The sequence below is a fragment of the Macrotis lagotis genome, chromosome 1 (assembly GCF_037893015.1).
Source record: "Macrotis lagotis isolate mMagLag1 chromosome 1, bilby.v1.9.chrom.fasta, whole genome shotgun sequence".
NCBI lineage: Eukaryota > Metazoa > Chordata > Mammalia > Peramelemorphia > Peramelidae > Macrotis > Macrotis lagotis.
In genome coordinates this window covers 716,932,077-716,947,862 of record NC_133658.1, presented here as the reverse complement: position 1 = coordinate 716,947,862, position 15,786 = coordinate 716,932,077, and the positions used below count along the sequence as shown (strand labels likewise).

The following is a 15,786-nucleotide window of genomic DNA, read 5'->3' as shown; positions in this document are numbered from 1 at the left end:
GTTGGGATGATGTTTATCTTGTTATGATAATTTTCGTTGTTGTTAAGTTGTTCAGTCTTATCTGACTCTTTTTGACCTTCATTAGGGTTGTCTTGGCAAGGATAAGGATACTGTAATGGTTTGCACTTTTCTTATTTGGTGTTTCCCTATTTTATAGATAAAGAACTTAGGCAAATAAGTTTAGTGACTTGCCCAGTCAGTTTCTGAGGTCATATTTGAACTCAGATCTCTCTGATTTGAAACCCTGCCCTCTAACAATAATAGTAGGGGCTCTTATTACTTGTCTCAGATGGAAGTCACAGAGACTCAGAATTAGAATAGCTCTCAGTGACCACATGATCTAGACCCCCTCTGCCATATCCTGAACAAGTGGTCAGCCAGGCTTTGCTGGCATTCAGACTTCCTGAGAGGTGGAAACTCAGTGCCAATTCATTCCACTTTGAATTAGCTCCTTTAGGAAGCTTTTTCTTAACTCAAACCCAAATCTGCCTCTGTGGAACTTTTACTCCTTGTTTCTAGTTCTTCTGTCTGGGACCAATTGGGGGGTGGAGGGGGAAAGAGGAGGTGGGGGGAATCTAGTTCCTCTTCATGAATAGCCTTTTAAGTGCTTGAAGAGAACTATCATGTTCCCCTATCTCCCATCACTTCCCCTTCAGCTCCCCCCCAAAAAAAAACTTCTCTGCAACTCATCACATGTTTATTGAATGACTAATATATGCTGAGTCTTGATATACTTAAAAGAATTATAAAATTTCAGACCTTGAAAGTATGTAAATATTATCTAGTTTATCCACCCTTGTTTTATAGATGAATTTTTGAGGTAAGGGAAGTTGAGGGTCACATGAATCTCTAATGACTAACTCAGGACTTGAACCAGGTTTGCTGATTCTGCTCATTTGGATTCTTAAATGAACACACACACACACACACACACATACACCAATTGACAAAAGTCTTTTACATACATGAGGTATCATGCAAGGTCCTGTGAAAAGTACCAAGAAGAACAGATCTAGTCTCTTCCCTGTCAGCAGTTTACAAACTAATGAGGGAAATAAGACAAAGACCACAAGAACTTCAGGATGGAATGTGATAAATGTTCAAGGACAGCCATATGGTGGAGGAGGGGAGTCTGACTTCCAAAATGAAGTCATCAGAAGGATCAGAGTATCATGGAAGAGGTGGCATTTCACCTGGGTGTTGGTGGTGCTTCATATTTCACCAAATAAGGAAGAAAGCAAAGAATATTCCAGGCAGAGGAAATATGGTATAACCCGTATGTGATACATAGAATCTTGGACTTGACTTGGAGTCAAGAAAACCCAGGTTCAAATTTAGCTTTAGCCACTTATTAGCTGTATGACCATGGGCAAGTTGTTTAAGCCCTCTTCGCTTTGATTTTTAATATGTACAATGAGATTGGACCTGATGACCTCTTGGTTCCCTGCCAACTTATCTATTATACTTTGATCCTGTGAATAAAAGAAAGTTTTTTTTTTGTTTTTCTTTTGGCAGGGCAATAGGGTTAAGTGACTTGCCCAAGGTTATACAGCTAGGTAATTATTAAGTGTCTAAGGTCCAAATGGGAAAGCACAGAATCTAGTTTAGGGACTCCATAGTCTTGATGAGGAGTTCAGGTTGGATGGGATATAGGGCTCCCTGACTCTAAAATGTATAAGAGTACAAGATTCATGTAGGGTTGTTGAATAGTTTTAGAGTCAAGGAGCACTGAGCATGACTTGGGCTAATGCAGGAAAGCTTCCTGGAACCACTTATTTTGCATTAACTTTAGGAGTGTGTGATCTGGACTGGAGATCTTACTGAGTCAATGGTCAGTCCTGGGTGGCAGAAGCTCTGTCTCTGCTTTCAGTGTGTAGACCCAGTTTCCCTTAAGTTATTGCTCGCTCCCAGTCTTGCGCTGCTGTGTCCACATGTTTCTCTTGTCCTTCTGCTTTAAACAGCAAGCAGAGGAAGAGAACGAGCTGAGGAAAAAACAGGAGCAAGCCCTCATGGAGAAGCTTTTGGAACAGGAGGCACTGATGGAGCAACAGGACCCAAAGGTATGGGATCCCCGCATGGTCTCACTGGGGGCTTCCTAACGGCCAGTGAAGACCCTGTGTTAGTTTGAGGCAGGGTCCTAGAAAAGCTCTCCCTGGACTTGCCATCTACCATCCTAGCTCTCAAGTTAGTCAGACAGGGAGCTGTCGTCTCATCCAACCGGCATGCCATGTGGTCAGCTAAGCCCACTCTACAGACCTCTTTCCTTTTATACAGAACCTGCTGGGAAGAAGATTACTTGGCCTTTTTAGACCCCTTATTCAATTATGGTCCGAAAACCTTTCCAGCTGGATATTTTTTTTCATTATTAAACAAACATCTGTCATGTGTCTACTGTATATAAGGCTAAGCTCTATAGGAGGATGGGGGTATGGGGGTATGGAGGGGAAGGAAGCATAAAACTTGGGTCCTACTTCTGTAGTTGAGTTGCTGATGAGACTTGTACACTCATAATATGGTACACAGCATTGTGAGGGGATATTTAAGTTAGAACAGAAAAAGCAAATCTGTGTTGGCCAAACTAATCCTCAAAAGTCTCTGAAGAACTCCAGTAGAAAAATGATCAGTTCTCTGTTCCTTAGTGTATCAAGTTGGAATTTTTTACCTTTTTAGAAAAAAAAACCTTAATCTAGAATTATTTTTCCTTCCCTTCTCCTAAAACATCTCTTGATTCCATTTTATTCCAGTGATCCAATGAGATTTCTTTTCTGTGTTTGAGATGGTAGAATAGGGCCATTTTTGCCTCTAATTAGCAAAGCAATTTATATTATTTTGAGTTTCCCTGAATTTCATGTTGGTCATGGAACACCACTGATCTCTTTCCTTTTATTCTAGTCTCCTTCTCATAAAACCAAGAGGCAACAGCAGGAGTTAATTGCAGAGTTAAGAAGGCGGCAAGTGAAGGATAACAGACATGTATATGAGGGGAAAGATGGTGCTATTGAGGATATTATTACAGGTAAATGAGTTTATTTTTATCCTAAACCAATGGAGATGCCCCACTACCCCACCTTCACTTGACTGCATGCTGCAGACCTTGCCATGCCAGCCCTGGGTTTGCAAGTCCTTCAAAGAGTCTGATTCTCTTTCAGTATTATCTGCAGACAGTTGCTCCTCAGGTGTGCAGCAATGTTTCCATGATGTGACTATCACATCCAGGTGTTGCCCACCTATCTGAACCCCATAGACTTTCTCCCATCCTACTGTGTCCCCTGCTTTCTGATTTCTCTGTTATTTCTGAACCCTTAATGGAGGCTCTTTCATTTATAGAATGGTTTTTCCTGTTTCTCTCATTGAGTTATCATGACCACCTCTCCCCTCCACCACCTTATAAGTTCCAGAAGAGAACACAGATTATACCTCAGTATCCCAGCATGCCTTTTGGGACATTCTCTCCCCTTGCTGAGATAACCGAACTCTGCTATCCTCGATCAAGAAGCTGATGCTTTAATTAAAACTCACTAACAGGGTTTTCGTCCCATACCTAATACCCAGCCAGGACACAGATTTCAAAGATTTATCTCCAAGTGGTTCCTATCAGATAGAGCCCTGCAGATAAATTCATGCTCTGCCCATTGCCCCTAGCTCTTGGAGGTTCTTAGCTTAGTTTATGGTGGTGGCAAGAAACATTTCTGAGCTTCCCACTCTGTAGTTTATCCCCTCTCTGGTTTTTGCTTCTATGACATCAAAAATTCAGCTCTGTAAATAAAGATCCCAAGCTAATGGACTCCACTTCTGAACCTCTGCTTCCCGCTCCCAAGTCTTGCAGGGAAAAGAAAAATGATTCAACAGGCTTTACTCCGCCTGGTCCAGCATCACTTGGATGGGAAGGCCAAAGTACCTCAAGAGAAGGCTCAGTCAGGATGTCCCAAAGGTCATTTACACTGTAAAACTGCACTTTGATTTTAGGGAAAACCAGTATGTGTAGTTCAAGTGCTACAGTATCTGAACCATCTTGTTTAAGTACCAGAAATGCAAAGACAGAAATGAAATGTGCCTGCCCTCAAGGAGCTTCCCATTCTTTTGGAATATGTAGAATGTGCCTGGTGAGAGGGCACTGTAGTTAAGAGCCATAGGGTTATAGATTTAGAATGAGGAAGAACCTTAGAAAACATCTGGTCAAGCCCATCATTTTACAGATGAGGAAAAGGGGCTCATAGAGGTGAAGTCACTGATGACTGAGGTCTAGTATCCAAGTAGTTAATGCCGGAGTCAGGAGTCAAACCTAGACTATCACACTGCAGAGGAGAAGGAAGAGAGCCAGCATTTATTAACTACCTCCTGTATGCTAGACCATGAACTAAGCACTTTTAAGCAAATCTTTCATTTAATCCTGACTAAATCCTGGACAGTAGGGGCTGTTGTTACCTGCATTTTACAGCTGAGGTAATTGATGGGGACAGAAGTTAAAGGGTCATCAGCTGAATTTGAACTTGGGTCTTCTAAACTTCTAGGCCCAGCATTCTAACCACTGCACCAGCACCTATCAGCCTCTTTTCCCTAGCAGCCCACTGAGTCACAGGTCCTCAGGTTCAGCTCTTTGTTTACTGAGGCAACCTAACTTCTCATAGGATATCAGTTTGTCAAATGGGGTGCTTAGACTCGATAGACGGCTATAAATATCCCTTTTGACTCTAAATCCTATAAAATATGAATATGTAAAAATTCTATCTCTCTCTCCCTCTCCTTCCTCTCTCACATACTGTAGCAGTACCAGATCTCAAACTATCCCCAAAGAAATCAGTCATAAAAATAATTTGATACTGATTAAAAATAGAGAGATTAATTAGTGGAACCGATAAAGTTCATTCTATTCAGAAGTAAAAATAAACAGCTACTGAGGTTAAAAGCTAGTATTCAATTAGAAGCTATTATTCAGTTAAAAACTATTAGGAGGGGCAGCTAGGTGGCGCAGTGGATAGAGCACCAGCCCTGGAGTCAGGAGTACCTGAGTTCAAATCCGGCCTCAGATAATTAATAATTACCTAGCTGTGTGACCCTGGGCAAGCCACTTAACCCCATTGCCTTGCAAAAACTAAAAATCTAAAAAAAACCTAAATACATAAAAAATAAAAAATATTAGGAAAATTGGAAATTAGTCTGGCAGAAGCTTGGTATAGACCACCATCTCAAACCATATACAAGGGAGACATCAGGAACGGATTAGAGAAGGATCTGCAGAAGAGGGAAGAATAACTAACTCTTTGGGGCCTCTCTGCCTCAGCCCTGGGGGGAAGTACAGCTTGATCCTTAGAGAATGTAAGCTCATTGACAACAGGAACAGGTTCATTTTGGTCTTCAGAACCCTAGCTTTTGGCCTGATGTCTTGTATCATGTTGGGTAGTTGTTCAGTAAGCATTATCACTTATTGCTCAAGATGAGAAGGAAGCACATTTTTCTTCTTTGTAAAACTATTATAACTTGTGCTCCAACATGCACATGTACAATTCACCAGTCTGTGGGTCCCTCATTTTACAAGCATACCTTTCTAGAACAGTATACATGCAATTAGTGAAATGAATCAAATGTGTACTTGGGATTCACCTGTGGAATTATCAGTATGCACCAAGATAAAGAGGTCAAATGCCCATTTTTTAGGCAAAACTTAAAGAATTTTTTTTAGTGTTCTGGTTATAATGACAGTCTTTTAACTACCTCTTTATCCCAAGTCTCTAGTCCCTAAGTAGCTGCCCCCGTCCTTGCCCTCCCCCACTCCCGTCCTTAACAAAGCACTCACTAATGTAGTCAATCTCTGCTTCTTACTCTCTTCTATTTTGTTTGTCTTGTTTGGCTATTATTTTCCATGCAGTGTTGAAGACTGTGCCCTTTACAGCTCGTACGGCCAAGCGTGGCTCTCGATTTTTCTGCGAACCTGTTCTCACTGAGGAATTCCATTACTAAACTATTCCTTTTTCACACCCGATGCTCTTAAAAGGTTGCCATAGATTTTTGACCCATTATATCTATCTGTGTGGATATCCAACAGGGTCAGATGAATTGTCAATGGATAGCATGTATCTGATGTTCGTGTGGAATTCTGTTTCATGTTGTTCCCATGTTGCACGGACTTGCATTGTCGCCTCTGAAATCCCTGTTGCCATCCTCATGATGACCTCATACATCTTCCTGTCCCAGAGATGTCTCTGATCTGGGTGACTGAGCCATGGAATAGCAAGTGTTGACATTGTCACAGACCTTACTGGAAAGGGGAGGTCAGGGTTATGGGACTCATAGGAGATGGAAGAGCCTTAACTTAAAAATCCTCTAGCCTTGCCCTCTTCTTTTATAGTTGTAAATACTGAGAACTAGAAAAGTGTTGATTTCATTTCAGAAAGTCTAGGTTTAATGCTGACTCAACCAATCCCTTTTAAACTTTGGTATAGTTCCTTATCCTTTCACTGTTTGATTTCCCCCCTAAATAAAATGGACATAAAACTATTTCACACTTTATTAAAGATGTTTTGGCAGTAAAAGAAGAATTTTATGTGTGTGTGTGTGTATGTGTGTGTATATATATATATATATATATACACACACACACATACATTAGAAGGTAAAGTGCTGTGGAGTTATAAAATGTTATTTTTTCCTTCCTTTCAAAAGGGGCCATGGCTAGTTCTAAATTGTGACAGTCTGCTTGTTTTTCCCGGCTACCTCACCCAGCCTTTAGATATTTAATTCTGTGTAGTAGATCTGATAGAGCATGGAATAAATGAGCCCCTTCACCAGAAGTGTGCATGGACTGTCAGAGACTACGTCCAGGCTCTCTTCCTGCCTTGGGAGAGTCATCCACGAGCTTTCCTATTCATCATTGTTGCATTTACTAACCTGCATGTGCATGTAAGAATGTTCTGAGAAAAAGGGGAATTGGATTGATGCCTTGGTTGTGCCATTCATCCTTCCCCGATTTGTGCCCAGCCCCAAGCTGCCTCCAGAACGCTTCTGCTGAATCTGCTTCCTTGTGATTTTGTGGCTTGTGACACTAGGAGTCATGGTCTCATCACCAGGAACCTGCCCCATTATGGAAGGGCAGTTTTGTTGTAACTGTTCATGAAGATTGCTCACAGAAAATCCATGGAGCGTGGTTTCTAAACTTGTTGATACATTAGATATCAAATCAGATAGCATATATCAAGGGCTCTGCAAATTTAGGAAGAACCAGTTCTGATTGTTTTATTCATACAGTGAGGTATTGAAGAGAGCCATGGTGGGAGAGGTGGTACAAATGACCTCCCAGTGAGTTCCGGGAAACAACGGTGTGGTGAGAGCCCTTTCCCCCCACCCCCACCAAATCATGAACTCGCCCACTGCAGTTATTTTTCAGAAGAGATTAAATTCCTTAGGATTCCAGATAATATAGAGTGTGGACAGAGGATAAAACATACGTTCTAAGGAGGAGAAATGATGACCTTGATTCTTTTTTCACTAGCATGTCTCTAGGGAAATGGACTTGGAGCTGGGCACATGTGTAATTAGGCAGTATTAACTGTTTGGAGAATGTACTTTAACCTCTTTTATGTGTGTTTACATTTTGTCTTTGAGGAAATGAGGGATGGGGGGGTGTCCAAAAACAACGGTGTTCTTGCTCTTGTTCTGAATTTAACTCACCAGTGCTTATTAATCATTTTGTGTACTCTAATCTGCTTGGCATTGTTTGCTCTGTTGAGTGAATTTGTTGGATTATTTTCCTGGAGCCAATCTTCAAAGCAGCTTGGAACTGGGTAGTCAGAGATCAAGGGGGTGGGAAGACCATCTTACCCTTTTCATGCTGTATCTAACCCCAACTCATAGTGGTGACCTTCCACTCTCTTGTTCTGTTGGCTAACCCGCCTGGGATTTTTAAACATTGAGTTGAGTTGCTCTTCATTTTCATCCCATTTTTACTTAACCATCATTTTGTGTTCTGTTTTGTTTTTTTTTTCTGTTTAGCCTTAAAGAAGAATAATATCACTAAATTTCCAAATGTTCACTCGAGGGTAAGGATTTCTTCTAGCACACCGGTGGTGGAGGATACACAGAGCTGGCAAGCATCACTTTTTACTTAGCTTCCTCCTCTCTCTGTATATGCCAGACCAATGACTGTCAATATGATTGAGGGTAATCCTGGGGAGAGTCTATCTCATGAGAAGTCATCCTATCTCACATTCTAAAGATGTGGCCTTTATTCACTCCTTAATTTTATACTTAATTACTTGTTATGGAGGTAATGCCTTCTCTAATATGTTGGCTTGGGTGAGGGTATTTGATGGTGATTTTACTTGCTTTGGGTATGGGGTTCCACTTTCCTTTGCCACTTCTTTTATGTTCCTGATTTTTCTCTTCTCTCAATCTCCTCAATCTCAAATAAGAAAAAAATCATGCCTGGGAGAATCTCCTCCAACCTTTTATGGCACATCAAAGTTCTCCGAGAACTTTGGTGGTTTGGGCATCCTGCTCACATTCTCAATCCATATAGCAAAACTTGAAAACCACTTATTCTGTTTTTGCCCTTGAGGAATATGAAAGTAGGATCTATTTTTAGGGAGGATGACTGGGTAAGATGAATAGAAAAGAAGGAGGGTGAGGTGTGTGTGTGTGTGTGTGTGTGTGTGTGTGTGTTGGTGTTGTGTCTGTCTGTCTCTGTCTCTGTGTGTATACACATATTGCCTGGATAATTCCAGATGACAGTTCTAGGTTTGTTTTTTTCTCTCCTCTTGACTAACAACACTAGCCATTAGTGAAAGTTACCAACAACAACAAAGCACCTAGTGGAAGTAGGAAGAGTCGAAGAGGAAGACTATCTGAAACATACTCTGTTCCCCCAATTCTTGTCTATGTCCAAAGTTGATAGCCTAGTTATAGGAACTGTTTTGTCACATCATTTGCTTCTGAGCATGCTCCATAAATCCCTCTTTTTCAGTCTGATAACTATGCCATATGATAAAACTACTTTGTTAGGAAGTCACAGGACCATGTTTGTGTGTGTTTTTTTTTGTGTGTGTGTGTGTGTGTGTGTGTGTGTGTAGAAGTAAACATTGGTAGCTAGCACATCATTAGCTGTAGTAAAACAGAATGCTCCCTAAGTGATGGAGGTATGAATTGGAATTTTCTGGGTAACTGAGGACTGACACCCTCCTCCAACCTTTTTTTGATATCAAGCTTTATTATTGAATAGCTTTCTCATTTGAATGAAAGCCTTAGTTATTGTAATACAGCAAAGACCATAAAATCTTTCTTTGATGATTGAAGACACTATGGTGCCATGGATAAACCACTGGATAGCAACAATAACAATGATGATGATGATGATTATGCTAGCTAACATGCATAAATCATTTGCTAATGTGCCAGCCATGGTGTTAAATATTTTACAATTATTATCTCATTTGTTCCTCCCAACACCTCTGGGAGGTGACTGCTATTATTAGCCCCATTTTATAGGTGAGAATACTGAAGTAAATAGCAGTTTGTCTTAGAGGAAGTTGCACAGTGAGCTGACTATGCACCAACCCTAGGTAATACCTTAGCCCCATTGCTTTTTTTAAAAATACAGCCCTGATGTGAATTTGTTTTATTCTCATTGGTCCTTTTATTCTTCCAAAATTAAAGACAAAAAGGAAAATTTAATTAAATCCTAAATTCTGGTTAATCAAGATTTTACTACATATTTAGATCATTATAAAACTTCAGAGTTGACCAACTTAAAAAAATTGAATCCCTCCTCCTATGAAAGGGCCGAATAAAGGGGGAAGATTTTAGATCTTGAAGATCAAATTATATCACATCACATCCTTTTTCCAAGCATAAGCTGCCCCACAGAATAGGGTGGAAAAAGTCCAAATTTTTCTTTTTTTCTTTTTTTGTCACCTTTACCCTCATTACAATGCCTTGTGATCATATTATCTATTTCTAGTTGTTGCTACATTTCAAAATATAAAGTTAAGACTTTCCAGCTAGTGACTGAACTCTGCTAGAGTATCCCCCTCCCCAAACCAAAGCCCACAACCCTGCCAGCATTAATTTTGAACTCTCCATTTTGTTGTTGGCCTCATTTAAGCTCCATGAGCTGAAGGCTCTTTGTCTTTCGACACAAGCTGCTTTGATTGGCTGCCAGCAGGACTTTGTTTTGTCTAGACCCAGGACAGGAGGAGCACCCCCTGACTCTTTCTTCCCTCTTACAGATCTTAGAAACCAGCCGTACAGACGAGCCGATGCGGTGAGGAGAAGCGTCCGACGACGCTTTGATGATCAGAGTTTGCGCCCTGTTAATGGTGCTGAGATAACCATGTGAGCCAGACCTGCCCCACATGTGCAGGTGGAGGTGTGCTTCGACGATGACCGTGTCTTTGGAAACTCTTCGGCTGCCATTTAATGCAACCTTGAATACAGTTACATTCTGAAGGGCCAAGAGGCCTCAAAATTTCATAGGAACTTGAAAATTAAAATTAAAAAAATGGGCTCTCCATTCAGCTGTAGTTAACAAGTGCCTAAGATGAAAGCTACCTGCTCAAATTAATCAAAGCAATAGGACTGATTTGATTGGGTATCTTTTTACATCAATACATTATTCAGTGTTTTTAACCAAAATGTAAATGACATGTTATCTTCTTTTTGTTACTTGCAACTTAATGATTGTCTTATGGCCCACCTTGGTTTCTTGACAGGTTGTAAATAACAAATGTTTGGGTGAGATTTGCTGTGGATCCCTTTAGCTTTTTCATATGTCTCTATGCTGTCTAATAAGGAATTTATTTTGAGCTTCAAAAAGCAATTCTCTCTTAAGTTGTGAATCACAAGGTTGGACCTTCCAGTCCCAGCCAGACCCCAGTGAAGTATAAAGAGGATAGAATTACTCGTGAGCTCATTAACCCATGAAGATTCACCCCGCCAAGTCTTCATTGTCATGTAGAACTTTTCCTGTGAATGCCCTCTGAGGGATGGTTTGAAGGGTAAGATTTCAATGCCATACAAAACCATGGGAAGATCATGCGAGACAGGTTATGATTTTATGTTCTTCAGAGAGAGGCAGCTTTTAGGTAACAGTGTATTTATTAATTAGCATCAAGCTATTAACATCTCAGTAATCAGTATTAGGAGCTCCAAGGACCATTATGGTTTGGTTCTGAGCACAGTGACCAGTCAAGTGCCTTGTCAGAAGTTTGCCAGGCCCGTTGAGGAGTGTGCAGCTTGCATCTTCCATCAGCAGAGTGCCCCCTTGAGCAGGCCTTGTCTCCTTTGACAATCGCATTTGAGTTTTGGTTTTTTTTTTAACGGAGGTGAGGGGTGCATTTGACCATTGGACCTAAAGAAATTCCAAAAGCTTGTCCAATGCCCCCTCCCTAGCCTATTTTAGGGGAAATTGGGGATTGATTTGTGGGGATATGTGTATTTGGATGAAATGAAGTTAAGACATATGCAACATGAGAATGAAAGGCAAGCCAAGCTCCCTCTGCAGGTCCAGAGCAAGCCATTGCTTTACTTGGTGGCTTCTTGATCAGAGTACTTGATCCAGTCCAAAGTCAGAACCTGGACTTGAAGCTAAAATTGTCAATTTGAAAGATAAATTCTGCTTCTGGCTTACCTTTTTTGGGGAGCATTTCATCAATATGTTAATTGTAAAATTTATTGTATAGTATTTAACCGCTGAATTCCTTTTCTTTTATGTTGTGCTTAAGTGAATCCCCGGTGAAGGAAGGTCTCATTTTACTTGGATGATGTGTAGTTATATGATAATCTGTTTTTAAATGTACAGATATTTTGCTACAAAATTGGTGCCGTTTTTTATGGTTTTTACACCTCTCTTTAATTCCCACTTTAGCCTCTGGGTAATATTGTAAATATTGTTTAAAAAACTGCATCAGCCTGTGCTATACAATCTGAATGTTATTTTAACTTATAGTTTGTTTTTTATATTTAACTACAAGGACTGTTGAGGGATCAAAGTTGTCACATTTTTTGCTTACCTATTTACAGAAAGTTTCATTTCAAACTGCCACCTGCTAGCACATCTCCAGAAATGTGTACTCTCTCAAAAGAACATGCCAAGATTGTCTGTCTGCTGACAATGATTGGATGCTGTACATAAGAAACAATGGTTTTAACAATGAAATAGAATCCAAAATATTGGCTCATATCCAAAAACACAACTGCTAACAAACATACAAATAAATTTCCACAACACATGTATTTATTATTCCACAATTAGAATGGACTGTTAACATTGGCACGTTCTTTTTGTTTTGTTTTTCTTGTAATGGGCCTGCTTCTTAGCAATATTAGAAGTGTTTTATAAAGCAGTTCATGTTACTTTTCTGGTCTGTTCATGGCATAAGAGCAAATAAACTATTTACACTACTATACAGCAATGTTTTTTTTATTGGTCAGAGTACTGGGGTAAGGTGCTTTTCACTTGCACCACCCTACACCAAATCTACACCACTCTTCCAAAGTCAAGCTTCTGTCCATAGCTTATGGAGAAACAGCTAAGTTGGGATGTTGCTAATTTCTTCTCTGTCAACTCTGGTTTTGTAATATTTTATGATTCCATGTCAAAATTTTGATTCTACCCTTTCATCTGTCACCTACCTTTCTACTTCTCTCAAACAAAAAGAAGTTATCAAGGTGTATTGTGCATATGGAAACGAGCAAAAAGTAATTCATTCCTAGAAATTGTTACAAAGAATGTCAAATAATCTAATAATCTTCAAGGAATCAAAGAACACAATTACCTGTTAGAGGCCTCATAGAGGAGGTATACTATTGAAGATGACAGGTAAAGATGAAGAGAGGGTGAATTTCAGGGAAGGATATTTTTTTATTCCTAATGGGCCATTCAAAATTTTTTTGGAGTCGTGACATAATCAAACCTGGGCATTAATTTAAAAGATAATTTTGGCAGCTTTGGGAAAGATGGAACCTGGACAAGGGAAGGCAATTTGGCTAGCAAAACATGAGGACCTCAATTAGGAGAGTGACACTGTGGGTACTTTTATGTACTTAAAAGTCAGTATGTTTTGTTTCTTCATTCTTGAATCCATGACATCAGGGAGGTGATACCATGACAAGCACATGAATTGGATTTGAGTGAGGAGGGCTGTGCCAAGTCACCAGCCTCACTTTCTCCTCCAGAGCCATCTGGGACCAGTGACCAGATATGAACTGGAGACGGCCCTCGATGTGGGACAAACAGGGTTAAGTGACTTGTCCAAGGTCAAACAGCTAGTACGTGTCAGAGGCTGGATTTGAATTCCCATCCTCCTGATTTCAAGGCTCTATCCACTCTTATTAAGTCAGTATATTCATTGTGGAAAAGACCACATTTGGATGTAAGAGGGAAAAGAAAAGAACAAAAGGTAACTGGTTTTTGAGACTGGGTGACTGAAAATTAGTAATGCCATGAATAGTAACAGGCATTTTGGAGAAGCAAGGTTTAAAGGCATCCTTGAGTTCAGTTGTAGGCATGTTGAGTGAGCAACTGGGAGTTAATGGAACTCAGAAAAAAGATTAGGATATTTATCACCTCTATGATAATTTGATAATTATGGGAGAGATTAAGGCCACCAAAAAGAAAATGAGAATAAACCAAGGACAAAATCCCACTTTGTCAGTCCAGAAGAGAATGAACTATCCATAAGGAGTTGTTTAGTAAAAAATAAGAGAAATTTAAATAGTGGAGGATCAGAAGTAACAATGCAAAGAGTTAAGGAGAAACAAGTGAGGATGTGAGAAAATTAAGGTTGCTGAATGTTTTTTTTTAAAGCTTTAAAGTGGGGGCAGTTAGGTGGTACAGTGCACTGGCCCTCGAGTCAGGAGGACCTGAATTCAAATCCTACCTCATTACCAGCTGTGTGATATTGGACAAGTCATTTAACCCTGTTGCCTTGCCAAAAAAAAGGGGGGGAGGATTTAAGACACTTGTGATGGCCAAAAATTTGTTCCATCAAAAATGTTGATCTATACAATTTTGCTTACTTAGGTGAATGACAAATCTGGAAAATTCAGGTGCAACTTTGCCAAATTCTCGAGAAGTATTATTAAATCAGAGGAAAATGGGGTAAGATGAGAAAGGGAGGGTAAGTAGCAAATGTGGAGCAAGAGAATCCTTGACAGGGGAGAAGTGCCCTATAGGGCACCTGTCAGGGAGACAGGAAATAGAAAAGAAACAAAGTCAAACAGAAAAGTTGCTCTATAGTGACAAGTTATATCTACAATATACTGATGGCCACTGTTTACTTCTTAAAAACCTGATCTTTTAGTCATTACTAAGTTTTTCCCATTTCCCATTTTTAACCACAGGAAAAAAGGAACACATTCTATGGCTTCCCTCACACTGCTGGTGTATTGTTGTCCTGTTCTTGGGGCAAGTTCTATTTTTTTTTTCTTTAGAAACAATTTTTTCATTGATAGGCACCTGCAATTTTCCTTAAGGTAGGGAAATAAAATCCACTTTCAGAGCCAGTTTGACTGGAATTCACTTATTCCTTCAGAGGCAACTTAAATGATAACCAAAATTTTGATTGCATTTTTGAGCAGTTTCACCTGTATACAATGCCAATCCATTCAGCTAAAATGTGCCTAAATTTTACTTGTTTAGTCATGCATTTGGTTCATGCTTATTTGAAGTATCCCAATGCCACTTTTTATCCTTATTATCACAAAGTTTCTTCAGTGTAGTGGAAGATGTGAAATTGGAAGATAATTCCAGCTCCCACAGATTTTCAACAATTTCAACAATCTGGGTCTGCGTTTCTTCTATAACAGAAATGATCTGTTAAATTCCAGTCCTAATATTTACAGAAGAGATTGTCTTTTGGTTCATTTTGCTTTAGATTAACTGGAATGATTAATAGATAGCATGAGGCCTTGGAGAGGAAAAAAGACACATGTGCACTTTAGTAAAAGCTGCAATCCTTTTTTTCTAATAAATTATTTTTATTTACAAAAAGTCTAATTTTATTTAACAACTATGAGGCTTTTAAATTAATTACATCAGAACAATATATAAACAGAAAATTTGGCAATTACAAACACAGAAAATAGAAACCATTCTTTCCCATAACTCAGCCTTTTCTTTAAAGCAAGTCCTCAATTTAATCAGGTGAGACTACCACCTTTCTACAGTGGGGTTTTTGCAAAACAAGTTTAAACATTCATATCCCCAGGGAACAACAAGAAACTAGAGACTGGCAGTAGGAAATGGCTCAGTTTGCTTTTTAAAGGGTCATATTGAATCTGGTCCTGTTTAGTAGCTAAGTCATTCTGGCTGCTTGGCTGATTCCTAGTCACCTATGGTATTGGCAGTCAATTCATCACCAATATTATATTGCTTATGCAGCACTGTACTGAGTCCTATGAAAAATTATAAAAGACAAAACACTATTTTTTAAACAACTGATTTTGACAAAGGACTTTCTATTGATAGCCTAATATACATAGAAAATTAAGTGGAAAAATGAAGGTAGTAAATGGATGATGGTAAAAACATTAAGACATTTGTGAATTTGGACAAGTGAAATTTAAGACTTCCAATTCCAATTTTTTTCCACTTCAGAGGTTATCTTGGATGAATGAACTTTGACAAGTTCTTAAGTGTGAACTTTGTTGGATGGATTGAGTCTTGGTTGGGCTGGTCCACTGCAAGAATATCCATCTAGAAAATGATATTATCTCTTATTTCCATGGGATAATGAAGGCAGTATGAAAGAAAAAACAAATATTTTGAGATTCCAAGTCATGTTTATGAAGTTTTAA

At 39.4% G+C, this 15,786-nt stretch overlaps 1 protein-coding gene across 1 annotated transcript in view; it reads left to right on the top strand.

Annotated features, from left to right (window-relative positions):
• The window catches only part of FMNL2 (formin like 2), a 448,812-nt gene extending 433,290 nt beyond the window's left edge, over positions 1–15,522 (top strand). Inside the window, exons 24-26 of the mRNA XM_074215971.1 lie at positions 1,962–2,060; positions 2,893–3,016; positions 10,218–15,522. Of these exons, the coding sequence (XP_074072072.1) occupies positions 1,962–2,060; positions 2,893–3,016; positions 10,218–10,327 (333 nt within the window). The 3' untranslated portion in view covers positions 10,328–15,522. The remainder of the gene's footprint in view (positions 1–1,961; positions 2,061–2,892; positions 3,017–10,217) is intronic.
• The last annotated feature ends 264 nt before the right edge of the window (positions 15,523–15,786 follow it).